The 11,416-nt window shown below is 45.7% G+C and overlaps 1 protein-coding gene across 2 annotated transcripts; it reads right to left on the reverse strand.

Annotated features, from left to right (window-relative positions):
- Window positions 1-1,460: 1,460 nt before the first annotated feature.
- On the reverse strand, window positions 1,461-9,326 carry LOC148477785 (uncharacterized). Of its 2 annotated transcripts, none has more exons than XM_088456217.1 (5): window positions 9,172-9,326; window positions 5,537-5,615; window positions 5,324-5,421; window positions 4,921-5,032; window positions 1,461-3,537 (listed from the first exon to the last, which is right to left on the reverse strand). In XM_088456217.1, the coding sequence occupies exons 2-5, from the start codon at window positions 5,568-5,570 to the stop codon at window positions 2,534-2,536; spliced, it is 1,248 nt and encodes a 415-aa protein (XP_088312343.1). In that variant the 5' UTR covers window positions 5,571-5,615; window positions 9,172-9,326; the 3' UTR covers window positions 1,461-2,533. The 2 variants fall into 2 exon arrangements, with proteins under 2 accessions (XP_088312343.1, XP_088312341.1); XM_088456215.1 differs by having other exon boundaries at window positions 5,537-5,660.
- Between the last annotated feature and the right edge of the window lie 2,090 nt (window positions 9,327-11,416).

Consider the following 11,416-nt stretch of genomic DNA (forward strand, 5'->3'; position numbering starts at 1 on the left):
ACAGTATATTGCATTATCTGTCTTCCCCATACTGTATTTTTATTAGTTTGGGGTCAATGGTATGAGAGTCTGAATTTGAGGATGCGATAGAGAGCTCCAAGTAGTTAGGGTCAGGGAGTAGAAAACCATTGTACAATAGTGAGGTAACATAGCCCAATAGCCTTATCAGGTACTATCTAGCTATGGTTCTTTACTAGCGTTACCGCTAGGCTGTTTCAGCGGGGCACCGTGCACTGCCCTATTTCTGAAGGACAGATAGCACCCTGCCCTACAGCGTGGCACTGAAACTTCTTGTGGGTTCTATCCCCTCCCACGGGTCGCAGTGTCCCGCGGGTGGAGAAAACGGCAGTGCAGCTTAAGTGCCGGGCACGCCCCCAAGAGTGACAAAAAGGGGACGCGTCATAAAGACACGCCCCCTTTTCGGATGCGTGCAGAAGTGCCCATACTGTAGATCCGGCGCCCTGCCTACCGCCGGACCTAGAGTGAACACTATTTATGCTTTCTGTATATTGCTTCCCAGGACCAACGGCCAAGGAATTGTAATGTCCCCTGTTCTGAGATGCTGGGAGCAGAGACGTAGAACTGCATTACAATATAATATATATATATATATATATATATATATATATATAAATTTATATATAAAAAATGAGCGATAATTTCGACACGTGAGCGACCTTTTAGCCTTACGCTTATGAAACACATTTCATCTATGTAATAACAGTAAGGATCGCAGCTGCAATAGCGATTACGCACGCAGTCTCACTGTGAAGATATGCTAATCCTCGGCGATCGCTATGCCATCGCAGCACAACATAAGGATGCCTACCTTACCTTACACACATCCATAATACTTCGCAAGATTGTGAAACTATCGGTAACATCGAGTACCATCACAGACTCACGTACACTTGCACAAGGTCTGACCTTACTCAGAAATGGTTAACCTCGTTGGGTACACAAGCTACATATGGCAACGCATTGGATAATTTATGCACGCCTATGCAACTGCGTTCAAACGCACTGGCACGCCTACGTTTCGCCGACCACTCCCCCATCACCACCCCCAAAGGGTCACTCTACGATGGGTCTGTGTAGTGTGAAAGAACTAAGTACACCATATGCGCATAGATCAGGGTACCGCTATTTCACAACGTGGTTACCACCGACCCTATAAATATGCAAACAATATAAAAAGATGTGAAGAAGCGCTCCCAAATTAAGAAAAAGTCTTTACCAGTCCAGTGAGTCTCTGATATACGTTTCATATACCAATTCAGCAGATCCTTAACAGATAACAATTCCAGATTCAAATATGCTTTAGGACCCAACAATATTCCGCAGCAATACTTCAGTCATTTGATTTACTTGTGTCGATGGACCTCAAAAAAAAAAAATATATGCTTCTCATAGTGTAAAACTCTAATATTTATTCCATTTTAATAATAATTTTAAAATATACTTCCATTTCATATAGCGATAATGAAAAATAATGGTAAAAATGGCTGCCTACCGACTTGGGCCTTAACCAAGGCACTAAGGGCCTGATTCAGAGCCGGACGCAATTAGCGCTCGCTCGTCCAGAAAATAGGGGTAGCTATTCAAATCAACCGTTCGCTCTTTGCGGTCTGTTCACGCCTCTAGGTCTGAACGAGCGAACAAAACTTGCGGTCGTTTTTTTTAAAAATACGCACCCTGGCCGCTCGCATCCTACGTCATGTCCACTATTTATTAGATTAATCGAGTACATCGACCAGGGTATGAACTTCTCGCTATTCTTGGGGTTGGTTTTTCCTACCTCAATTTTGCGAGCAGTTCTGGCTATAAAATAACCCAGTGACGTGGTCAATGACGCTGCTGTTTTAATTATGCACACCCATAAAACGCCCGTTTTGACCTTTAAGCGCGTCTGCGTTCGGATCTCCACTCCCCGTTTTCAAGCACCTTCCCCCGTTACCACCCACATACGCCTACTCCTGTCACTCACTATTTTGCGAGCACATGAATTTCGACCGCACTGACTGGTTCGCGCATGCGTATAACGATCCGTATGCATGCGCAGTTGGGCAAACATCGCTCAGAGCAAACGAGCGGCCGCTTACGAGCGGCTCTGAATCAGACCCTAAGCCAGCATGTGAGCAAGAGTCCCAGAGGAAATCACCTCCACACTGTAGATGGTCCACCTCAGAGGTCCCAAGAAAGGATAGCAGCTCCTGTAGACCGACACGTTTCGCGTTTTATCAAGGTGTATTATACAGGTTGACTGTGGGGTCTGTGTAGTGACTGCGATGCATATGCATGCGCGGAATGCAACAATTGGCCGACTCCATGCGTAATCACAGTTGTGATCCTTGCTGAATCAGGCCCATAGTTAATATATTGTGTGAACAGGCCTATTAATTGCTATTCGTTACTCAGCAATGTCCATATACCGTTAAATATTAATTGTATTAATTCCTGGTTATAGAATTTACATTACTATCAATGGCATGTATGCGATTTAAAATATTACCACAACCCTGTTTCATGTCCATCAACATTTGCCACGCCCAGAAGAACATGGAACTGTCTTTTCACCTGTGTGACTTCTCTCATGTATAGCAAGATGTGATTTCTGTGTAAAACATGTACCACACTCAGCACATAAAAACGGCTTCTCACCAGTGTGCGCTCTTTGATGTACAACAAGTTGTGATTTCACCGCAAAACATTTCCCACACTCAGAACACGAAAACCATTTCTCTCCTGTGTGAGTTCTCTGATGTTTAATAAGATTTGATTTTTGTGCAAAACACCTGCCACACTCAGAACATGGAAATGGTTTTTCCCCTGTGTGAGTTCTCCAATGTTTTTCAAGAGCAGATTTCTGTGTAAACCATTTCCCACACTCGGAGCATGGAAAAGGCCTCTCACCTGTGTGACTTTTCTGGTGTTCAACAAGACTAAACTTCTTTGCAAAACATTTGTCACACTCAGAACATGCAAACGGTTTCTCACCTGTGTGAAGTCTCATATGCTTCATAAGATTTGTTTTCTGTGTAAAACATTTCCCACACTCCGGACATGGAAATGGTTTCACACCTGTGTGACGTCTCTCATGAATAAAAAGATCTGATTTCTGCGAAAAAACTTTCCCACACTCAGAACATGTAAACGGTCTCTCACCTGTGTGACTTCTTTGATGTTTATCAAGATTTGACTTCATGGTAAACAATTTCCCACACTCAGAACATGGAAATGGTTTCTCACCTGTGTGACTTCTCTGATGTATAACAAAGACTGACCAATGTGTAAAACTTTTACCACATTCCAAACAGGAAAATATTTTGTTACTTGTAAGAGCTGTACTGTGTGTAGCTACATCCGGGTTATAATACTCAAGATTACAGGGCTCAGGTACTGTATCTGCACAGGGAAGTTGTGGATATTTATTCACAGAAATGGGGTTTTCTGTTGGAGAATCATGTGCGATGTTTTTATCTTCTGTTTTAAAATCTGGAGGCAAAGAGAGATTTCCCTCCAAGGAGTTCTTTGCTTCTGTTGGAAACAAAAATGTATGAAGAGCATATTTAAATACTATTTGTGATTTCAAAATGTTTAATTGTTTAACTAAGTTTTCCAAATGATAAACACTTTATAAGCACAATGCACATATATTACATGGCTCAGCCACAGTAACATTCAGAATGCACAGCGACATTGGATAACTCCACTGAAAAAGGAGAAAAGGAGACTTTGGTGAAACATTCCACAAGCATATCCAATGCCCAGCCAGCATCATGGGACAGGAAGGCTCATGAACCAGTGACATTGTCCAATCACAACGCTAAACCAGTCACTCCCTTCCCATTCAAACACATGTGCCTTGGGAAAACAGAAGATGGATATGTAAGCATAACGTCCAGCAAAAGATGACCATGAAGCAGCCTCTATATCTCCATGGTAAACTTCACGTCGTATAGTCAAGATCAGGGATCGCCATCGGTTGGTCAACCATCAATGGTGCCATCGGTGATTAACAGTGATTGCATTAAACCACTAATGGTTTCAATCATGACCACTCCTGCTGTAATGAATGCCAGTGGCTCCTAATGTATGAGATACACCAGAGAGTGTGGGGAGGAGACTGGTCAGATCTCTGGGCTGGTAACACACAGTGACATGATGTGAGGAGGAGAGTAGGAGTATAATAGGGGCTGATGGCTCCTGATGTATGAGATACATTAGAGTGTGGGGAGGAGACTGGTCAGGCTCTGGGCTGGTAACACACAGTGAAATAATGTGAGGGGGAGAGCAGGGGTCTAAGAGGGACTGGTGGCTCCTGATATATGAGATACACCAGAGAGTCTGAGACGGAGACTAGTCAGATCTCTGGGCAGGTAACACACAGTGACATGATGAGAGGGGGAGAGCAGGAGTATAATAGGGGCTGATGGATCCAAATGTATGAGATACACCAGAGAGTGTGGGGAGGAGACTGGTCAGATCTCTGGGCTGGAAACACACAGTGACGTGAAGTGAGGAGGAGAGCAGGAGTAGAATAGGAGCTGATGGCTCCTGATGTATGAGATACACCAGAGAGTGTGGGGAGGACACTGGTCAGATCTCTGGGCTGGTAACACACAGTGACATGATGTGAGGAGGAGAGCAGGAGTATAATAGGGGCAGATGGCTCCTAATGTATGAGATACACCAGAGAGTGTGGGGAGGACACTGGTCAGATCTCTGGGCTGGTAACACACAGTGACATGATGTGAGGGGAAGAGCAGGAGTGTAATAGGGGCTGATGGCTCCTGACTTCCCTATTAGGCAGATACATATCCCTCAGTCTGTACTGACAGAGGAGGGTGTAGAATAAGAGACTGTTGTAGTGACAGAACAAGGAGAATGTGACTTCTGTAATATGTGATTATTACTCACCTGTGCTGATATCTGTAGGGATTTCCTCCTCCTTACACTGCTGATCACCTCTCATATATGACTCGTCTTCTTCCTCTATATTTTCTTCTTTAATATTAGTGAGATCTTTACCCTAAATAACCCACAAAACAATAAAATGACACTTTAGAAATGTCTGATTTTGGTAATTGAGATTAAACTTTAGCATATCAGAGTATAAAATATACACAGCTGGTAATCGGTATGATATACCGACAGTCGGGATCCCGACAGGGTTAACGAATGTGTTGGTTAACGAATGGGATGCCGGCGGCGGGATGCTGACCCGACCACCGGGATGCCAAACGCATACCACACAGCAGCTCTTCAGATCATATAATGAAAAGTTACATTGGTAATTGGTGAGACCCTAAATACCACCTACCTGATCCTCCTGTGGGGTCCTGTGATTCTCCTCTGTACAATCCTGTGAATACAGAGGACGGGGACATCTCTCTGGAGTATTTCTGTTATTGGGTCCATCTGTAGGAGACACACAGTGACTAATTACATTATATGTGATCATCAAATTATGCGTGTATATAAGGGCCCCTCCTAACTGTTCTCCCCTTTACAATAAAGGAAAGTCTCCTCTTACCCAGTGATGTGAGGGGCCGGTTATTCTCCATCATCACGTCCTTGTACAGACCCCTGTATTCCTCTATATACTCCTCCTCCTGCATGGAGACATAGACAGTGACAGCCTGACACCTTATAGGAACCTGACAGACACAATGATACAGTCATCACCCAGACACATCACCTGGTGTTACTGTATAATGTCCCATTCCCAGCAGTCACCTCTCCGGTCATCACCCAGACACATCCCCTGGTGTCACTGTATAATGTCCCATTCCCAGCAGTCACCTCTCCGGTCATCACCCAGACACATCCCCTGGTGTCACTGTATAATGTCCCATTCCCAGCAGTCACCACTGTATAATGTCCCATTCCCAGCAGTCACCTCTCCGGTCATCACCCAGACACATCCCCTGGTGTCACTGTATAATGTCCCATTCCCAGCAGTCACCTCTCCGGTCATCACCCAGACACATCCCCTGGTGTCACTGTATAATGTCCCATTCCCAGCAGTCACCTCTCCGGTCATCACCCAGACACATCCCCTGGTGTCACTGTATAATGTCCCATTCCCAGCAGTCACCTCTCCAGTCATCACCCAGACACATCCCCTGGTGTTACTGTATAATGTCCCAATCCCAGCAGTCACCTCTCCAGTCATCACCCAGACACATCCCCTGGTGTTACTGTATAATGTCCCATTCCCAGCAGTCACCTCTCCAGTCATCACCCAGACACATATTCTGGTGTTACTGTATAATGTCCCATTCCCAGCAGTCACCTCTCCAGTCATCACCCAGACACATCCCCTGGTGTTACTGTATAATGTCCCATTCCCAGCAGTCACCTCTCCAGTCATCACCCAGACACATCCCCTGGTGTTACTGTATAATGTCTCATTCCCAGCAGTCACCTCTCCAGTCATCACCCAGACACATCCCCTGATGTTACTATATAATGTCCCATTCCCAGCAGTCACCTCTCCAGTCAGCAGCTGAATGATTTTATTAGTGAGCTTTAGGGGAGATGTATCAAACATTCTAGTGGAGAAGTGAGCAACCAATCAGCTTCTAGCTATCATTTTATAGAATGTACATGATTATATTCAGGCTGATTTGTAGCTATGAGCAACTTCTATGGCCCACTTCTCCACTCTGTAGAAGGTTTAATACATTTCCCCCCGAGTCTCTCCAGTATCAGTGAGTTAGGTTGAGACTACGATCCTGCTCAATCCCCTTGTTACACAGACAGACTGCTGAGTGTCCCAGGCTCACTAGATGCCTTCTTCACTACTTCTCTTACACACCAGATATACTCTACACCCCCTCTTTGGGCTCTCTGCACTGGAACTCCACTCCTTCATTGTTTTAATTTCTTCAAACAACCTAGACTCATTATATGCGCCCTTGCTAGTAGGTACAGGTTTCAGCTTACGGTGAATATTTCCATTGCACCCCTTGCATCAGTGGCTGTGTTGAGAGTTCTAGTGCTATTTGTTACTCATCTACTGTATTGTAGTGTTCTCTGTAGTTCACTGTCTTACCCTGTACTGTCTTATTGTCTTGCCCGTGGTGCCCTATAAATAAAGTTTAATAATAATAATGAGTCTGGAGAGTCACGGAGGAGGAATGAGGCTGGAGAGACACAATGGGGGAATGAGGCTTGAGAGACACAGGGGGGTGAGACTGGAGAGACACAGGGGGAATGCAGCTGAAAAGACACTTGGAAATGTGGCTGGAGGAACACAAGGGGGTGACGCTGATGTGACACAGAAGGGAATGAGGCTGAAGACACACAAGGTGGTAGGAGACTGCAAAGACACAGAGGAAAGGAGACCAAAGAGATGCACGGGGAATGAGGCTGGAGAGACACATGGGGAATGAGGCTGGAGAGACACACGGGGAATGAGGCTGGAGACATAGGGGTTATGGAGCTGGAGAATCACAGGGAGGAGAATGAGACTAGAGGGACACGGGGGAAGGAGGCTGTTGGCACATGGGGAATGTGACTAGAAAGACACTGGAGGGAATGAGACTCGAGAGACACAGGGGGAAGGAGGCTGGTGAGACGTTGGAAGGAGGCTGGTGAGACACAGGGGGGAAGGAGGCTGGTGAGACACAGGGGGGAAGGAGGCTGGTGAGACACAGGCGGGAAGGAGGCTGGTGAGACACAGGGGGGAAGGAGGCTGGAAAGATGCAGGAAATGAGGCGGGAGGAATGAGGCTTGAGTGATGCAGGGGGAACGAGGCTGGAGAGACGCAGGGAGAATGAGGCTGGAGAGACAGGGGGAATGAGGCAGGAGAGACGCAGGGAGAATGAGGCTGGAGAGACAGGGGGAATGAGGCAGGAGAGACACTGGGGTTGATGGAGCTTGAAAGACATGGGAGAGAATTAGGCTGATGAGACACAGGGGGAATGGGGGCCTGCATAAGAGGGACCACAAATGGGGGCCCTGCATAGGAATGACTGTATAAGGGGCACTACTGGGGGCATTGCATAAGAGGGACCTCTACTGTATAAGGGGCTCTACTAGAAGCACTGTATTAAGGGCCTTACTGGGGGCACTGAATAAGGGTGCACTACTGTGGCACAACTACATGGGGCACTGCTACTGGGGACATTGCATAAGGGGCACTACTACAGTGGCCATTGCAAGAGGGGCACTACCACTGGGGGCATTAAGGTGCATATGTAATGGAAAGGAATGATCCCAGAGTGACGAGAACCACTCCCCCATTTTTAGTAGACATGCCCCTTGTGGCGTGTGGCCATGCCCACTTTTCACCACGCGCATATGGGGGGGCTCCATTTTTCATCTTGCCCCGGGCTCCAAATACCCTAGTTACGCCACTGCAGATATGGGCACACCTTATACAGCCTCATGCCCAGCATTACACTCTCATACCATTCTTGCCAAATCACTCCTTGAAATAGTAGCAATCTCCCCGGAGAGTCTAGCAATCTCCCTGATTACACATTACCCCCATTATAAAAAATATATATACATTCAAATATGATCATTAGTGTAATCTCCCTGCATTGGCTATAGGGCACAATGATCCCTATGGCTACATGCATTTTTGAAAAGTATCAGTGTATTTTCATCGACAAGTAGATCTTACTAACTACTTTGGGGCTCATTTATATGTGGATGTAAGTCAGGTTTATGACGCCTCTCAGATGTAGCAGTACACGCCCACTTTACTGCCGCGTTCATAGGTGCTGCTTTTACAATCTCCCTGAAACGATTGTTCAAAAGTAGGCCTCATACACTTTAGACTTTAGATATTTCCTCTCTGGGAGAATCCCAGAGAGGAGATACAGGTGGGCGGTGATGGGGGCTAGGTCGGCACGATTATCTCAGAGTCTCATCATTAGGTCCCCGTCCCCTACTCACGGACCTTTGATTGCCAGTAAGATTCTCCCCGCTCTGCCCACTTGACTAGGAAGTGGACAGGATGCGGAAGAAATGCCTACTCTTATAAGGGGTGCGGCGGGGCTACCTGTAAAATAAGGAGCCTCCAAAAAATTCTAGGAGAGTAGACAAGTATACATGCAGACCTGGGCAAACCTTATACAGCCACAAGATCAGACCCCATACTACTCAAGTCACTGCCTCATGCAGTAATAATAATTGCACAGCATCAGGACAGACCTGTCTTCCTCCAGAGACCACCAGTAGGCACTTTCCTCTAGGTAATGTCTAACTCCCCTTCACGGTTTCCTCTCCGTCTCCTCGGTCTCCTCTCCGTCTCCTCGGTCAGGGCCCAGGGATGTCTGATGTGACGGTATCAGGATGAATACAAACCTACAGACCACAAGAAAATGGCCGCCGCTTTTCAGCGGACATAATGCTGCAGCATTTGCAAACAATAACATGGCGGTCGAACCTTGTCAGATAAATGTGTCTTTCTCTAATCTTAATCCCTATTACTCTAATCTTGTGATTTCATCATCAATCACTGACTCCAGGACTAACAAATACAGTATTTATATCAAGATAATGAGACTCATTGACAGTGACAGAAAGCTGCAAAGGCACCCTGTTCCGACTGGGGACAGACGTTGGGCCTCTTACTTTCCCTCTAGTGTTGCCACTAGATACACGAGAGGATGAAACCCACTGAGCATGCGCGTTATAGTAACAATGACAGTGGCCCGGCGGCCATGTTGGATTGGGGCAGTAGAATTAATAAGAGTGGATAGCAGTAGTGCGTGGTGTATGCAGGGTAAGTGTTACTTACACAATGTCCCCTTGCCTGCAGGAGGTAAGGTATACAAGGGGTGAGATGCAGCAGGGCTGCTGGTGCTGGTTACAGCTGGGTAGGGGAAACACCCCTCTCCTGGTTGTCTCTGGCTCACTATGACTTCTGGGCTGTCAACTGTTGGGCAGTAGCTGCTGGTAAGTAAGTAACTCGGTATGCTACATTGCTGTTGCAGTGTTGGCAACGTGTGACACTCCAGCTGCTCTTGAACTACACATTTTAGCATGCCCTGTCACAATTTTGCTGCTGGGGCAAGCTATACTGTACCAGGGCATGCTGAGATGTGTAGTTCCACAGCCGCTGGAGTGACACACGTTGCAGGCGAAGTGACGTCTTCCTGCAACATCCCTGTCCCACATGGATCTGGAACTGCTGCGACATTTAGTGGTGCCCAGCATTTGTCCCTGGTGAGATGTCGCGACGCGTGGAATAAATAATCGCAAAGCATATAAACTGCTGCTAAATGATACTGAGGGGAAAAAAACATTATATAGCAGATAAATGGAGCCAATAATATTCTAGTTATCATAAGTGTACTAGATAAATATTGGCTATTGGTTCCCCCTCGCCTATGTGCAATGCCTCCCACTTTTCCTTTGAAGATGTTTTGATAAATCTACCGCAACGACCGTGTTTGATGACTTCTAAATAAACTATTTTGTTATATTGTAATACATTTATTTTATTAAGAGTGACTGATCATTTACAAAATTATATATGGACATTTTTCTTTTGATAATAAAGCTTGATTAGAAGTGAACATAAAGGTTCTCCATTTGAGCATGAGCTAGGGATGGCTACTGACCATCAATGATTAGCCACCGATGGTGGAGATCCCTTCATTCTCTGTCGTAGGCCCGTATTCAGTTACAGGCGAAAACCAGTTATCGGCGATGACGTAATATTCGCCTATTGTAATTATCCCCGTATTCAATTACAAAGACTTTTAGCCGGTGCGAAAAGTCTTTTGTAAAAAAACGGGGATAAGTTTTTTCCAATCTTTAGCTGGTGGAAAAAAGTGCAGAATTGGGGTTTAGGGGTGCAGGCTAGTATTTTTAAGCCCCCTAAAAACAGTGTGTGTCAAAAAGTTTTTTTTTTAAATCGGGACACCCCAAAAAATGTACTTGCATTTTGGGGTTAATAAAAAAAATGGGGGACAAATTACTAAAGTAGCGAGATAGATTCCAGAGGGGTTCCCAAGTATGCGGCAGGTGTTTTCTTCATTGTGGGTAGTAGCGGCAGGTGCATTTTTTAAGAAATTTAAAAAAATAATTTTAGGGATTAAAAAATATTCTTGCACCCATTTTCATGTACCCCAAATTTGATGGGCATAGTTATTTTTCCCCCCCAAAAAATTGCTAAGTGCTCTTCTGCATCACCTTCTTCAAGCCACATTTATGCACCTGCCTCGGCTATTTAAAAACCTGACTTCCCTTCAGCAGGCAAAAACGTGGGTACCCATAGTGATCCCCCATGTCTGGACATCTTTAGGTGGGTGTTAGGAAGTTATCCAGAAAATTCCCATTTTTTTTCGCTGCTCCCAGTTTCGCCGGGTCCCGTTTTCGCATCCTTTGAATTTGAATACGGGGATAATCGGGCACGCGCGCAATACTTTTCCGCCTTGAAAGCGGGCGG

This window comes from Taudactylus pleione, unplaced genomic scaffold (assembly GCF_031769625.1).
Source record: "Taudactylus pleione unplaced genomic scaffold, aTauple2 ptg000689l, whole genome shotgun sequence".
Classification (NCBI taxonomy): Eukaryota; Metazoa; Chordata; class Amphibia; order Anura; family Myobatrachidae; genus Taudactylus; species Taudactylus pleione.

Bases quoted from the DNA above. Each gene is read 5' to 3' on its own strand.
- LOC148477785 (XM_088456215.1), bottom strand. From the start codon at position 5,621: ATGCAGGAGGAGGAGTATATAGAGGAATACAGGGGTCTGTACAAGGAC. The intron at 5,033-5,323 runs GTAGGTGGTATT...TGGGTTATTTAG, and splicing joins GGACCCCACAGGAGGATCAG to GGTAAAGATCTCACTAATAT. The intron at 3,538-4,920 runs GTGAGTAATAAT...TGTTTCCAACAG, and splicing joins CCCTACAGATATCAGCACAG to AAGCAAAGAACTCCTTGGAG.